Source organism: Oryctolagus cuniculus, chromosome 3, assembly GCF_051225735.1.
Source record: "Oryctolagus cuniculus isolate XC-2025 breed Fujian yellow rabbit chromosome 3, ASM5122573v1, whole genome shotgun sequence".
Lineage (NCBI taxonomy): Eukaryota > Metazoa > Chordata > Mammalia > Lagomorpha > Leporidae > Oryctolagus > Oryctolagus cuniculus.
The window spans coordinates 93,183,638-93,200,593 of NC_142869.1; the positions used below are offsets into that span (position 1 = coordinate 93,183,638).

General features: G+C 45.3%; 1 protein-coding gene across 1 annotated transcript in view; it reads right to left on the reverse strand.

Moving 5' to 3' along the window:
• The window catches only part of KIF5C (kinesin family member 5C), a 183,937-nt gene that overhangs the window by 39,020 nt on the left and 127,961 nt on the right, over positions 1–16,956 (reverse strand). The window contains exons 15-18 of the mRNA XM_017342839.4: positions 16,771–16,917; positions 6,273–6,461; positions 2,737–2,854; positions 484–560 (exon numbers count right to left, since the gene is read on the reverse strand). Of these exons, the coding sequence (XP_017198328.1) occupies positions 484–560; positions 2,737–2,854; positions 6,273–6,461; positions 16,771–16,917 (531 nt within the window). The remainder of the gene's footprint in view (positions 1–483; positions 561–2,736; positions 2,855–6,272; positions 6,462–16,770; positions 16,918–16,956) is intronic.

Below are 16,956 nucleotides of genomic sequence, written 5' to 3' on the forward strand. Positions count from 1 at the left end.
CCTATGCACTTTCATTCAACGAGGCTCACCATTTGCCTAAAACTAATCAAGATCTGGCATTTTCTTGGCTCTCACTTTAATTGCCTGAAAGTCTAAAATGTAACCCAAACAAAGACCTCTGTGCTTAAGGTGGGAACATAAACTTGGGGTGTTTGTTTCTCGACCGACGTTGAAGGGAGGGACGCTTCCTTCCATTCAAGGGAGCGAGAATTTCTCCCACAGTGGTTGGTGGCACTGTCCTTTCCCCTCCCCAACAGCACTGGAGAGGACAGGGTGTGACCGCACACAGGCACCATCTACAGACGGCCCAGGGTTCCAGGATGTTTGTCACCTCCTTTCTAAGCCAAGCCACACTCTGAGCAATGGTCCCTCCTCCACTGTGGTGCACACGTGCGAAGGCGACCAACGTTGCTAGAACAGGAAAACCAAGTGCAAGTGCATCAACGGTACACTGGGCCCGCAGGATGGGGCAGCTGGACGCACCTTCATTTCCTCGGCGTCCTGCAGCCGCGTCAGGTGTTCCTTCTCCTTGTCCTGGAAGCTGACTTCGTGCATCTTTTCTGTTTTGGATTTAAATGACGATTTAAGATTCAGTGAGCAGGACTCACATGCAGCAACAGAAATGAAAGACCCAAGGGCGACAGAGTGAAACTTCTGCATGGAGCACTTGTCACAACCACTGGCATAGAGGAGTGGGTGCCCTGCCGTCTGGCACCAAGGCTGACCTCTCCTGCAGCTTCTCTTAAGTCCCCTGGACCACAGGCCTCGGGGACAGGGGCGACTGCAGGGGCAAAGGTCCTCACGGGGCGCGGGGCGGGCCGGGGAGACACACACAATCTAAGAACGAGAACACGGGAAACAGAAACAACACACAAGATTCTAGAGGAAAAGACCCCACTGTGCGCAGGGCTGCGTGGCACTCCTGGCTCAGCGCATTCTTGGTGGCTGTGCCCCCGGAGCACACAGTGTCACGGGCAGCCTGAAGTGGGGGGCTGAGGAGCGGGGAGGAAACTGGGGTAAGGCAGTGGCATTCAGCTCTTGACTTCTCTCTAGTCTGTCCCACTTCATTTTACGTCTTCTGGACCCTATTTGGCTTGCACTCTGGCACCACTGCAGAGATCAAGCTCAAGAAGGAAAAAGCCTTTCCTAACTCCAGCTTTTGGGGTGCACCATGTTCCTAACATTCACTCCTACAAGTTGCAGTGTGGTAGGTGTGTCCTTTCTTTATTAATTTGCCTTGGTATTCAAAACACAATATGTTCACCCAGCAAGTAACTGAACAGCAGTAATAAAGGGAATTTTAAAAAAGGAGGGGGAATATCATCACCGATCTTACTTCCCTATCAAAACCACGTTTAAGTATTCATTTCCAGGAAAACAACTTCCATCTGTTTTTAGTAGTAATAACCACATTAAAGACAATGTGAAAAAATGTTTCCATTATGAAAAACAGTCTGTTCTATTAAGCAACATATCATAGTTGATTTAACTGACAGGTGGCTTTCTTTTTACTCTTTTTGTTGATCAAATTCTGCAATGAATATGTGCGATCTAAGGATCAAAAAGCAGGGGAAAATTACAATTATTAATATGTATTTTTTTTTTGACAGGCAGAGTGGACAGTGAGAGAGAGAGAGACAGAGAGAAAGGTCTTCCTTTTGCCGTTGGTTCACCCTCCAATGGCCGCCGCGGCCGGCGTGCTGCGGCCGGCGCACCGCGCTGATCCGATGGCAGGAGCCAGGAGCCAGGTGCTTCTCCTGGTCTCCCATGGGGTGCAGGGCCCAAGCACCTGGGCCATCCTCCACTGCACTCCCTGGCCACAGCAGAGGGCTGGCCTGGAAGAGGGGCAACCGGGACAGAATCCGGCGCCCCAACCGGGACTAGAACCCGGTGTGCCGGCACCGCAAGGCGGAGGATTAGCCTAGTGAGCCGCGGCACCAGCCTTAATATGTATTTTCAAATAGCTTTCCAAAAGAGCTCAACAACTTCCATCGCCATCAGCAATAGTTGTGTTGCTGGGCCCCACACTGCACAATGCACAGCCTCTTAACCCCTCTTAAAGCTGGGTTTCCAGCTGCTTCTCCTGGATTTCTGCTTCTCTTTGTTCGTGTTTATTAAATGCTTCCTATGCATCAAGTAGCCCCCCCCCCCTCAGCAAAGGGGACTGGGAGAGGATGCCTGGCAAAGGAAAAGAGTTTGCTACCGGGTACAGGATGCTAAGGAAGCCAGGCGGGAGTGCAGACTTCACATGAAGAGCAACAACATGCCACGGAGGGGGCAGACGCAGGGGTCAGGGGCCAAGACAGAATGTGAATTTTAAAGTCATCCTGTGGGATGCAGCACAGCGGCTGGCCCAGGACAGACTGTGGATGGGCTACCTCAGTAGACACATAGCCCTACCACTCGATTATCCTGCACAATGGCAACAAAGACAGAAATGGCCAGAGCCAGAGGCATCTGGCAAAGTCCAACAGGCAGGCGCCAGTGCCTGAGTGGAGCAGGTGGATTCTGACGTGTGCAAGTGGGTGGGCTGAGGGTAAAATGGGAAGACAAGCAGATTCAGGGTGGGGGTGGTCTTCTAGAGAATTCTTTTTTTTCCCTCCCCCAGTTATGCTATGGTTTTCGGCAGACCTAGAAATGCAATGCTGGAGGAAAAGTAAACATCATGACTCTAGCCAGCTAGACTGGTTGCTTTAAGTCAGGAGTTTGACACCTGCAGAGTGGGCAAATATTTACCTTGGGCTCGGAGCTTGGCTAGCTCTTCGCTGAGCGAGTCCTGGGACTCTTCCAGCTGCCTCCTCTTCTGTTCCATGTTCTGCATGTAGTCTGTCAGAGATTTAATCTTGGCTTCATGCTTCAAACAAGAAAACGTATTAAAAGGAGGAGTCAATGACTAGCAAGTGATCGACCAGGCTAGCCTGGGGCTGTCCTATGGGAAGACGAACCAGAAGACGGGTTCCTGGCCCTTCTCTTGAGTGACAGCTCTGCTGGTGCATATTCTGCCCTGGGCCTGGACCTGGGCTCACTGACCAGGGTAGTCCACTGCTTCTCCCACGTGCTTCTCCATTCTCCATGCTCATGGCCCTGCCCCTCCTTGCCATCCACCTAACATGAGACAAGCCCTAGCACAGAAGAGGATGCTGGAGGGAAAGGGGCTAGGAAAATGCCCAGGTCTGAAAGACCTCACCCTCTCTCAAGCACACCAACTCACATGTCAGGGACTTTGCATTCTGTGTTACTGTCTCCCTTGGAAGCCTTCCTTCCCCACAGTCCTACCACATTGCCCCAGGTGACTCCTTATTGCCCAAGCCCCAGTGTTTTCTTACAGTACTCATCCTCTACATGATTTATCTATTTTATTACTTGTTAGCTCCCTGAGGGTATGAAGTAGGCACTTAATAAATGCTAGTGGAATGAATGAATGGGAGCTCACTGGCAGAACGGGGACAGTCCTGACTTGTAGGCAGATGGAAGTACACAGAACATCACCCCCCTCCAGATCTGGGGAGTCCATGTTTAGGAAGAAAGACCCAGGAGACTGAGCTCCAACCTAATGAAATAACTTTTTCAAAAACACGAATCAGTTGAGTCATTGTTTTGTAAGCATTGCTTGCGTTAAAGAGGTTGGGTATAAACAAAGATAGCTTTTGGCTTGAAACATTTTGTCACATTCCATAGATCACATCATAAAATATTAAATATTTGGCTTTGTGTGAATTATTGCAAAGTGCAAAACAGCACCTAATTGAAAACTGAACTTGAACTTTCTAACACGGGTGTTCTTTAATCTCAAGACATCCTAATATTCTAATTTCATACACCAAAATCATTGTCACTGTGAGACCTGGGCAATGGGGATCCTGATCCTGGGCCCCACACTTTACAGCACCCCACTGGGTCCCTCCTTTGGCTACATCCGGATCTAGTGAGCAAAGAGTTCATCAGTGAAGGCAGTATGTCCACCTGAATCCACATCTCCTTCTAGACCATTCCCCAAGCACTAGGGACCTAGAAACTCCCCACTACAATAGCCCTGGGCTACTTCCAGGGCCAGCACTGCCCCATCTTTGTCCATCTACAGATGGCAGTTGACAGAGTCCCATGAGTGCACCAAGGGAGCAGATGGACTAGGACATGGAGCCAGTATGTCCAGCTGGAGAGAGGAGACACAGGGTAGTAGGCTCCAGGGCCTCTATGTGTACCACTGCCTTGCCCCTAAATGTTAAGGGAATGACCCCCCAACACTCATGCTGTTGGTGTCACGGATGATCTACAAATCAGACTTGAGATGCACCATCCCCTGATGTTTGTCATTTTTTCTCAATTTTTATATTACAAAAATGTCTTTATATAAATGGTCATATATATACTTATAAAGATTAAATCTTATAAAGCAAATCTAGAAAAAAGTGGTGTAAGTTTCACTTGTAAATCACTCCAACTTATGAACTATGTCCCTCGTCTATTCCTGGAGTCATCTACAGAGATGAATATTTTACAGGTTGTAAAGCATATACAACTTTAAGTTGGCATTTTCACTTTCATTTAACTTTATGATTGTGTTTTCCAAAAGACTAGGTCTCACAGATTTTTTTAAGAGCTGCATAATGTTCTTCCATGTAACTTTATGTTACTAGTTCATCAATAGATACTTGGGCAATTTAACTTCTTGTGTCAATATCTTAGGTAGGAAATGATAATACCATACAAAATGAAAACTTTTCACTTTATTACCTGTAAAAACAGAATAAATGAAATTACTGGACCAAAGTGTACTTACATTCTGATCATTTTTTTCAATTTCTGAATTACTTTCAAAAAGGACTGGCCAACAGTATGTATCAATTTCTCTATCACATGCTAGAAATGAATAATCTTTTCCATACATTTCTGCTTGTTGTTACTTATAAGATAGAATCTCGCAGATCCATTTTAGACATGGAGGTTGGAGCTGTTTCCGTGATTACATATTAATATTCTTAAAAGCATACCAGCACAAAGCATGCTTTTGTCTGTCAGTATTGTTTCATGCACCAACCCTGTTGGTGTCTGTTTCCCCTAAATGACCTAGGCTGTTTTAACAACTGACATAAAGCAGTCACAACACTCAGATGGACCACACACAGAAACCCCAAACCTAATTACCATGCTCAGATATTAATGTGAGCCCAGAAGCTAGGTTGCTGTTTTCTGAAACAACCTACTAAAATGAAAATTACCACTACAATGGGAAGTAGAGCAGCATTACTCAGGGTGCAAATGAAATGTGCCTTTGGGATTGAAAACATTGGCTATGGGTTCATACACACTTTGGTTTGAGTTTCAGCTCTACCATGCACTGGTTATATGTGTGTGAGTCAATACATACATGTAATCTGCTTCAGTTTCCATAGCTGAAATCCTGCTTACCAGAATTTTTTAAGTTCAAGCAAGAAAAAGCATGTAAAAATATTTATTGGGGTCAGCACTGTGGCATAGTGGGTAAAGCTGCAGCCTGCAGTGCCAGCATCCCATAGGGCACCAATTCAAGTCCCAGCTGCCCCACTTCTGATCCAGCTCTCTGCTATGCCCTGGGCAAACAGTAGAAGATGGCCCAAGTCCTTGGGCCCCCACACCTGAGTGGGAGGTCTGGAAGAAGCTCCTGGCTCCTGGCTTCGGATCGGCCCAGCTCCAGCCATTGCGGCCATCTGGGGAGTGAACCAACAGGTAGAAGACTCTCTCTCTCTCTTTCTCTCTCTCTCTCTCTCTTTTCCCTCTGCCTCTGCCTCTCTGTAACTCTGCCTTTCAAATAAATTAATTTAAAAAAACTTATCATGGTACATGACACACAGTAAAAACTCAATAAAATGCTACCTACTGCTAAGCTTAATAGCAATAGGAGTGCTTTCATTTTTCTTATACCACATTAGACCTGTGGCAGAGATTTAAAAAATGAAAGAATGCTCCTTAATTGATAGGAATGTCAAAGATTCTGCCTAATCTTGAACATTCATAATCTATCTGCATCTTCTTATATACCCACCCCTCCATGCATCCCTCAAGATGTACCGATAAACCCTTTAAAGAGAAAAGCGACTCAAGGGAATCCATGTAGTTGACACCACAAAAATCAGCCTGAAGAATAAAGCTGAGCTGTCCTTGCAAGGGAAGCCATGCTTCCACAAAGCAAGAGACACCAACTTCCCTTGCTGGCCCCTCAGTAGCAGTGAGGGCGTGCAGGGACCAGATCTGGAGAGGCCCGCCCATGAAACGAGCAGGAAAGGGTGGCTCACCTGGGAGATGAGCAGCTGGCAGGCTGCCAGTTCCCGTTCACTGGCGTTCATCTTCCTGTTGGAGTCCATCTGGGCGCTCTCGAGCTGTTTGCTGCGGTTCACCAGGGACTTGACCTCAGACTTCATCTTGCTGATGTACAGGCGGGCCATGGTAAACTCCTCCTCAATGACTCCATTCACATCTGCCAACTGAGCACAGAAGGGAACGCGCTTAAATATTTCCAGAGGCTCATGGACCTCGTGAAACCTGACCAGGGAGCCTCAGGGTGTCCTGGATTTCTGGCTAAGCATGCCTTATCATGGGGCAAGCTGAAGATAATCTCTGAAAACCCTAAACCTCACAGAGGACTTTAAATTGAAAATCTCTACTAAATGCAATCCTCAGTTAACCAGGTCTTTTATTACAATTGATTTTTAGGATATAAGAGAGGGCATCAGAGGGAAAAAACATTGATGATTTTTAAAAGGAACTAAATCTGAAGTGGTATTCCATTCATTGTCTAACACCTTATATCTCTTTAACAGCAGTGAGGCCCAATATTCAAAGATAACCCTTAGTCCCTACAAAAACTCAACTAAATTTTCAGTTATGCTTTCTATATACTGCCTAATCATGCAGAGAAGTAGCTTAATGCCTTGAGTATACCTCTATATGAGCAAGATTGAAATAAGAAAGACTTTCTACAAAGTCCTCAATTAAAAGGAAAATATAAAGACTAAGAGCATATTTCTCATCATCAAAAGCCCCTCTAAGGTTCCCTGCATGATTTCTCGTTATCATCAATCTATTTTTCTTTGCCTTTTCAAACTGCCCTTCCAAGCAGACAGTGATGTAGATCATTATTTAAAATCATGTGAGAACAGCCTAAATCCACCTTTAGAAGACAAGATTGTGACAGCTAACATTTCTGCATGATCTATATTTGGTTTCCAAGTTTCAGAATTCTACTGTAAATAAAAATCGAGGCAAAATATTTGGAATAAAAACCCATCTACTTAGCCACAAACAGTCTTGAAGGGAACTGATCAAAGGAGCAAGTAATTGTATGTGTGTGTATTGTTTAACCACCAGAGGGCAGCCTAGCACCTCCAGAGAAAACTGTGTGGTCCAGAATCCAACCCAAGACCACAGACCACAAGCTTCAGTGGGTTCTGAGAGTAATTCAACTATGGTTTTTTGTTTGTTTGTTTGTTTGTTTTTAAAGATATATTTATTTATTTGAAAGGCAGAGTTACTTAAGGACAGAAGCAGGGAGAAAGAGAGAGTGTAGGACCCCAAAAGCGGTGTCCTCTTGTGACGACCCCAGAAACACAGACTCCAGACCAGACGATGCAATAGAGCAGGAGGTAATTTTTATTTCATTTGCGCAAATGGGCCCCCTGCTGCTGCAAGCAGCAAGCAAGCGAGAGGAGCCCCGAGCAGCTATCTCACACAGCTTTTAAGGGGCAAAACCACAAAATTAACATACCATAGGGTGGCGTAAGTTTATTGGGTAACTACAATGGGAGGAGGTTGTCGAGGAGGAGGAGAAACGGGGGCTACGTGCCCTACGTGTCTTAGCTTGGATATGGGGAGGGGGTCCTTGAAGAGCAGAAAGGGGTGGCTACGTGCCCTACGTGTCTCGCGGTTTCTTTGTTAAGCTTGAACAAGCACAGGGGAGGGGGCTTAGGTGCATACCAGGATGTTCTGTCGCCCTTATCTCTGGGTAGTAGCCCTTATCTCTGGGTAGTAGCCCTTATCTCTGGCTAGTAGCTATCTGCTTTCTCTGTGAACTTAGTTTACTCCCCATTTCCCAGGACTGTTTTATTAAGGCCATTTTTTTTTTATGGCGGCTCTTGGCTCCTTTCATTCCCCCATTTTCTCTTTGAACTAATTTTAATCCTAAAATTGTGTGCCATTAATGAGGGGTTTCAATACGGTCACTGGTGGCCAGGGCTTGATACTGTTGCACGAGGACTAATGCCAATGATCAGCAAGCCAGGCCTTAGCATGTGGGCCCATGGCCAGCCATGGGTCCCCACATCTCCTCCTTTTTTTTATTAAATTGAGAATGGCCTCTGTCTTAGGTTGCCCTCAGTCATCTCTGTCCTTACCCGTCATCGGTAACTCTGGCAGCTTGGCCTAGAGCCCTGTCTTAGGTTGGTACAGGATGCTGAGCGTCTTACCCGTCTTTGAGTACCATTCCAGCCCAACATTAGGTGAGAGATGAAACATACAGCCAAATATCAATTATTTTGATTACAAAGGAGGCTTGGTACGAAGTTTTAAATGATGAATCTCAGTCCATTCATACTATAGGGAAGTCAGCATAAAATGCAGAACACACGGAAGACATCCCATACAAAGTGGGAAAAGCAGTAGCAGTCCGGCCAACATTAATAACCAATGAATCCATTGAAACCCTTCAAATGAATAGTGGGTTAGTAATAAACATATGTTGCATTTTACTCTTAAGTTCATCAATAACAGACTCTATATATGGCACATTGTTAGTAATGTTAAAATAACATCCCCCAGGTACAGATTTACAACTTATATGATTTTTTTTTTTTTTAACAGCAAGTAATTGTTAGCTGCATGGCTTAAAAGCACTCCTGAGTGAACTTGATCCAATTCTTTGGCTATATTGGATAGCACAGTAGCAGTAAGATTGATTGCTTTGGTCACCAAACATGTAAGCCTTCATAGTCCACGATTATTTCCGAAAGCCAGTCCAGGAACACTTACTACTGATGCAGCCATGGCAAGGGCAGTGTCCTCTCCTATTAGGATGATTGTTATAGTAGTCTTCAGGTAAAGCACACCACTGACGTACTCTATCCGCTGCTGTAAATACAGATGTTAGCATCAGGGCCACACGGCCCAGGGAGCAATTGCAGAAGTTATCAGAGGCTAATGATGTAAAGGCATGTTGGTTACATGGAAAAACCCATCCCTTAGGAGCTCTTGTCCCATACCAGTACTGGATCAGGTCCATTCCATTGATTGGTGATAGGATCCCTTCATTTCACCACTGCTCTTTTTACAGCTGTTTTTAAGCAGTTAGAATTTAACAGAGACATCAAGAGAACATAATAGATTACTTTAACTCATTGCTTTAACAGAGGATCAGATTTTGATTTTATGTCAAAGAAAATAACCAAAGATTTCTTCTTCCCATAACATTTTGCGACTTTCTCACACCTTCTGTAACTTGCTCAAACCTTTCTCTTCTCCCCCCCCCCTTTTTTTTATTCCAGTATGAACCAGCCATTAAGATAAACAATTTTTACAAATCATATCCTTTTAAAAGTATCTCTTTCTTTTAACTTTCCTTATCAAGAACATGCTTTTATGTTTGTGACCTTTTACATCAAAATGATGGTATCTGGGACTGTAGCAGTCAATGGGAGAGTAACTTTGTTTAATTCCCTGTAATCCACAGTCATTTTTCAGGTTTCATCTGATTCCTTAACATGCCAAATTAGATAATTCCTTTTAGTGATTATGGGAATCATCACTCCAGCACTAAGATAATTTTTTTACTGTTTTAGATATTTCCTCATATCCACCTGGAATTCTGTATTGTTTACACTGAATAACCTTAGTTGGCCCTGGCAGCAGTACAGGAGCTTGATATAATTTTTTTTTCTACCACTATCTAGCAGTTTGACTCCAAAGGGCAGCATTTTCTTTTTCCCAATTTACATTTATCCTGTACTTATTTTTTTTAATTGCTTACACATGCATCAGTATGCAGATAACAAAATCCATTTTCACCTCCCCAAAGCCTATAGTTCATCCCCCTTTTCCACCGGCACTGATAGCAAAACCTCAATAACTTGTAGAGGCTGTGCACTCTGTAACTTGCCATCCCAATTCTCACTCGATTCTGAGCAGAGAGCCCATTCCTTCACCAAAGAGGCGAACTGAAGGTCTTTCCAGCCAGGAACATCACAGGTTACACATGCAACTTCAGTTTTTCTTTTAAAGAAAGGCATTGCTTTGCATACTTGCGGATCCTGCCAACTATGCCAATTTGTGACAGTAAATTACTTTTCAGCTGTCTGCTGTGCACAGACTTAGTTACTTTTAGTTTAATCCACAAGAAATACACTGCAAGCCTTGTAGTGCACACTAAAATTATTTACAGGAAAGATGGTAAAGGAGCATAGATTAACAGAATGTTGCAATAAACATGGCTCCATTGCTTTAATGATACTATAGCAAGATGGTCCACTGATCCCTGTAGGGAGGGCCTGAGGCTGGCCCCGCTTCCAGTTTCCTGAACTCTGTTTTTTAATGAATTACCTTCTTTATCAGTTTTGGAGTGACATTTATTGTCCCAATGCCTTCCCCTTTAGCACTGGAAGCAAATCCCAGGAAGAGCCTTATTTTGATTTTTGACTTTTGGACAATTTTTGTACATGTCCCTACTGCCCACATTTATAGCACCCTCATTTATCAGGCATAGCCCTCCTTGATGATTTTTGTAATGACATACCAAGCAGAGCGTCAGGTCCTGAATGTCCTGTTATTAATCCATTTTGTTAATTTCTCATTAAAGGGACTGTCACAGAACACCTCAATCACAGTAGCCAATTGATCATGTAATCATTACGGGCACATTTAATGTTCAGCTTGACTACGTGTTCCCCCAGGATGAAACAGCAGCAACAGAGGCTTGCTCCGGCTCCCCCTTAAAGCCCCCAAGGACAAGGGTGGCTCATTGCCAAGATGTTAGGCAAGCAGTGCGTCCCATCTCGGGTCTTGGCCAGAGAGCCGAGACATGAAGCATGCCCACCTATTTATCAGAAAACATTCCTTTATCCTCCTCCCCGGGAACTGGCCAGGCTCCCAAGGAGCAGGAGAAGGTCATTCAGCAGCAAAGTTTCTTGGTTACCAGAGCCAAATCTAGGTACAAGCCTCTCCATTCCAAAAATTTGTCCTTACATTTGGCCCTAGAGTTGCATTGAGAAGTAGACATAATTAACACATCATAAGAATACAATACACATTTTTCATACAAGTATACATCTAGCAATCAAACACAACAATAAAAACAGATGGGGGAGACAGTGAGAGATAAAGGACAACAAAAACAGCGACACACAGAACACAAATCACAAGCCACACGGCAACAGACCGAGACAAAACCGAAACTATCAGAAGGGAGCGGCCATCTGGCCAGGCTCTCCCCTGGAAGAAGGGAAATTCCCTCTTTCCCTCCTTCCCAGACCACCACTGGAGCGTCCTCCAGGGTTGAACCAGGGGTCTCAGGACACGTCTGTCTCCCCCACTGGTCCAGTCAATACTGAGCCTGTACAGGCGCCCCAGGACGGATTCCACGTCGCCCTGGCAGACAAAGACAAACAGTACAAACCGCCCCAGGACGGATTCCACGTCGCCCTGGCAGACAAAGACAAACAGTACAAACCACAATTACAATAACACACAAGTAAGCAAACTTACCTCCGTCAGGCCGATGGAGTGTGGGAGTCTGGGGTCCCCCAAATCCCGGACGAGCCCCCAAATGTAGGACCCCAAAAGCGGTGTCCTCTTGTGACGACCCCAGAAACACAGACTCCAGACCAGACGATGCAATAGAGCAGGAGGTAATTTTTATTTCATTTGCGCAAATGGGCCCCCTGCTGCTGCAAGCAGCAAGCAAGCGAGAGGAGCCCCGAGCAGCTATCTCACACAGCTTTTAAGGGGCAAAACCACAAAATTAACATACCATAGGGTGGCGTAAGTTTATTGGGTAACTACAATGGGAGGAGGTTGTCGAGGAGGAGGAGAAACGGGGGCTACGTGCCCTACGTGTCTTAGCTTGGATATGGGGAGGGGGTCCTTGAAGAGCAGAAAGGGGTGGCTACGTGCCCTACGTGTCTCGCGGTTTCTTTGTTAAGCTTGAACAAGCACAGGGGAGGGGGCTTAGGTGCATACCAGGATGTTCTGTCGCCCTTATCTCTGGGTAGTAGCCCTTATCTCTGGGTAGTAGCCCTTATCTCTGGCTAGTAGCTATCTGCTTTCTCTGTGAACTTAGTTTACTCCCCATTTCCCAGGACTGTTTTATTAAGGCCATTTTTTTTTTATGGCGGCTCTTGGCTCCTTTCAAGAGAAAGCAAGAAAGAGAGAGTCTTCCATCCACTGGTTCACTCCCCAGATGGCCGCAACAGCCAAAGCTGGGCCAATCCAAAGCCAGGAGCCAGGAGCTTCTTCTGGGTCTCCCACATGGGTGCAGGGGCTCAAGGATTTGGGCCATCTTCCACTGCTTTCCCAGGCCATAGCAGAGAGCTGGATTGAAAGTGGAGAAGCCAGGACTTGAACCTGTACCTATGTGGGATGCCGGCACTGCAGGCAGCAGATTTACCTGCTATGCAATAGCACCAGCACCCCAATATGCTTTTTGACATTCTTCAGTACACTTTAACTGCTCACTGTGTCTTACTGCAGTCATTAACCCCTCATATAACTATTCTTTTCAGTGAACATTAAAGAACTGAAGCCTAGAACAGCCCTGAAAATGTACAATACCAAGGAGAGCAGACATGTACCACATGTCTGAGACTGTACCCTGGCACAGCCCTCCCTTAAGGATTCAACAATCGGATTTGCTAAGTGACTCCACTGGCAATCAACCCAATGCAGGACGTGAACAGCAAGAAGAGCTACAGGGATTGACTTCTGACTCTACTTTAACGATGGTTCTGGCTAAACCAGCTACAGTTCCAACTGCCTAAGCTTTGCCTACCTACGCCACTCCTCTTTCATCACATTCCTTTCAGAATCCAACAGCATGGCCATCTTGGAGCAGGGCAGGTAGCCTGCAAGAGTCAAGTTCAGTTCTGCTCTCCTGCCCCTCTTGTGGCCCAGTGTGGAACAAGGATGAGAAACACCCTGCTGAGCCCGACCAGGTGCAGGCCATATATTGCCCAGCTTCTTTAGAAAGACAGGGATGTCCACCTTTACCACATGGAATCCACAGCCTACACTGGCTGCTAGTGCAGAAATGTTTCTTCTCCTGCAGGACAAACAGGGCATGTGGTCTTCTGGGCCCAGGGCTCATGAGGTCAGGAGGAGTGAAAATGCAGACGTCACCATGGGCTTTCTGCCAAGTGCGAGCTGGGCATTTCTTCCCCCAGGCCAGCCCTTAACTTGTCCTGGTAGGTCTAAAAGATTTTCAGTCTGTACCGGATGGGAAACAAAAACAATCCCCTAAACAAATGCTTTGTAACTGTGGAGGTTTCATACCACTGCAGAGTTCATCCACTTGGTGGTCTTGGGTGCAAGAGTTTCCAATAACTCTTGCACACTCATTTCAAAAAGAATGACCTGCACTCTGCCAATGTTTGAACTAGGGAGAGACAGGTCCTTCTGCCTTCTGGCTGTTCAGTTCTGATGTATTCAGGAGCTGAGGACCCAGAGAGAAAGATTCCAAAAGCCACTCTTCCCCCTCCCCAGGAGTCCTGCCAGCAGGAAGCAAGTCAGAACTGAACTGTACTTTAGGACCAAAACACAAGATCACTGAAGTCGATTTCCTTATTGTACTCATTTTCCTATGTCAACAGAATTCTATCAATAAAACAGCCACAACCAATAACAAAAGCACCTGTACCCATAATACTAAATCCAAGAAACAGATGTAGAAGCCATGCAATTTCTGAGCTGACAGCCTTTGAGATTATCTGGGCTCCTTCTCATTTCACAAATTAAGATGAAGCCTGGAGAAATCTAGTGACTTACCCTGAGACACACAACTCCTCCATTAGCTCTCATTGCCCTAGCAATTAAATCTCAATTATAAGGAGAAAAAAAAAAAAAAAAACAGAATGATTAAGAATATGGTGACCTATAAGTGAGTGTTATTAATGAAATTAAATAAAGCTTCCAATGTCTAGAATCCAAAAATAATCTCAAAAGCATCCAATTGAGTATTTAAAAATAATCTCAATCATGCTTTAGATTCCCAAAGGTAAGGACGCTTTTTTTTTCATGCAAAGCACCCAGACACTCCTTGATTTCATTTGCATTTTCATCAGCCCTATTTTAGAACTTAGCATAAAAATACCTCCCTTTATAGTTATCAGCAGCAAGCGCCAACTTCCCATAAATCAACTCCACCTTCATATTGAGAGGGCCATTTAATCAACCCAGCCTCAGAATTTTATTGCTCAACGCCAACGTATGGTTCCACAAATTAAATCCTCAAATATAAAACCACTAAACAGAAGCCCAATAGGGTTAACCCTATCATACCTGAGAATTCCATACTGTAATTAGATTCATTCACAAGGATCTATGAAATACTCCATTACAGCAGAAGATCCAGGAAAGAATGATGATTGCATGAGACCATATATTCCAAGCCTGGACCTTTCTGGACCTTCCCAGAAAGGCTATAAATGGAAACCTAATCTTGGAAGCCTTGCCAAGTATTCAACAACCTGGACTCACAACCTGAGTGTTGCCACCAAGCTAAAGGATGCAGAATTCAGCCTTTTAGAGGCAAAACAGCAGGGCCGCCCTGCTGTGGTGTAGAGGGTAAAGCTACCGCCTGCGGTGCTAGCATCTGATATGGGCACCAGTTGAGTCCTGGTTCCTCCACTTGGGATCCAGCTCCCTGATAATGTGCTTGGTAAAGCAGTGGAATATGGCTCAAGTGCTTGGGCCCCTGCACCCATGTGGAAGACCTGGAAGAAGCTCCTGGCTCCTGGCTTCAGCCTGGGCCAGCTCCAGCCATTATGGCCATTTGAGGAGTAATCCAGCAGATGGAGGACCTCTCTCTCTCTGTCTCTCCCTCTCTCTATAATTCTGCCTTTCAAATAAATAAATAAATCAAGGAAGTTAGGAAGGGAAAGAAAGAGAGAAAGAAAGAGAAAGAAAGAAAGAGAGAGAAAGAAAGAGAAAGAAAAAGAGAGAGAGAAAGAAAGAGAAAGAAAGAGAGAGAGAAAGAAAAAGAAAGAGAGAGAGAGAGAGAAAGAGAGAGAGAAAGACACCTGCTGTTTAAAAATAAATAAATGCAAAACAGCTCAATTCAAAAAATTTTATGTTAGGGAACTGAGAGATGGAAATTAAGCAAGGTAACACCTTTCCCTGGCTGGGAGTACTAGACACAAGGTAATGTACTATTGCAAAGCGATGGTAATGAAAAACCAACCAATCAAACGTGGACATAAAACAGGATATGGTGATAAAACAGACCAGAGAGACCAGAGCAGCCCCGCGCACTTTCGGGGGCTGAATCCAACAGCATGGCCATCTTGGAGTGGGGCAGGTGCCCTGCAAGAGGCAAGTGCAGTCTGTCTCCTGGCTCTGCTCGGGACTCCCAGTGTGCTCGTTTCATGAGCGGGCACACAGATCAGAGTTTCTCAAATATGTTCGGCTCATGTTATGTAAATTATGACTCCCCAGAGCTCTTGTTAAAAATGTTTCTTTCCTGTCTTACTGGTCAATAGCAACAACTCCATATTATGACAAATTATCAAATCTCTTGACCAATAACACTGTTATTCACTCTTTCCCCTGTATTCCTAGCTTCGAGACAACTTCATATCACCCGGATTCTCGCCACCTCTCTCATTTCCTTGAGGTCGACAGCACCTGGGTGCACAACCCCAGGGGGCTTGTCGTGACTGGCTTAAGCCACCTCCAGTACTCCTAGCCCCTTCCCTTTCCCAGCTCCCCTTGTGGTTTGAGGTGCTCATGTGACCCAGTTCCAGCCAGTGCAGGACACAGGGCTTCAGGGATGTGGCTCACCCCTGCATGAAAACAGCAGGACTTGGATGAGGCTGAGTGAGGACATGAAGACTGGCACTCTGGCAGTTGTTTCGCTACCATGTGACAAAATCCCAAGAATACAGAAAGGAAACAAGCAAAGCATAGCAGAAAGGACATACAGAAAAAGCTTGGGTTGGCACTGCAGAGCCAGTGCACTAAACCGGATTTGCTCAGATAAAAACCACAACAACCCCCTGGCGAATCACTAAAATGCAGAGTCTACTCCGTAGGTGGGAGGGAGACTCTGTGGTTCCAATGAGCTGCTGGGCAACACCGAGCACACCCTGATAGCGAGATTTAGACTTCTCACGCTGTGAACATGTAAATGTGGTTTCCCTTCCTAGGCCATCGTTCGGATCCTGTTACTTTCTGCTGAAAGCTTTTCTAAGTCCATCCTGACTGATTAGAGAATTTTCACTCCATTGAGTTCTTACAGGAAAGAAGAGCCCATTTCTGAGACTAGTTACCCAATTCCAAACACTGGTGACACTCACAAGTGAATGTGAGGAATAAACCAATTTACATATGCAAACCAACAAGGATATGAAGATGGTCCCTAGATTTGAAAGGTAATTATTTTTCCTTCCTCCTCAACCCAATAATAGTTGCTGTAGCTATTTGATCGGTTAGTTTGCAGTGATTCAAGTATGACCCAGCATGCTGAGCACTGGACACCAGGAAGACTCAGCAGGACGTTCTGCTGAGAGCACGGAAGCGGGGCAAGGAAGGCTGGCTCACCGTTTTCACATCGTTGGTGCCAATGATCCCACCAATCTCCCCCAGGTCCTTCAGCAGCAGATTCAGGATCTCGGTGGCCCTCTTTTTCTGGTGGTTGCTAAGCTCTTGGAGCTGGCTCAGCTCTCTCTGCGTAGTTGTTAATGTAGTCTGGAAAAATAAATTTCGACAACAAATTAAAAGGGTTCC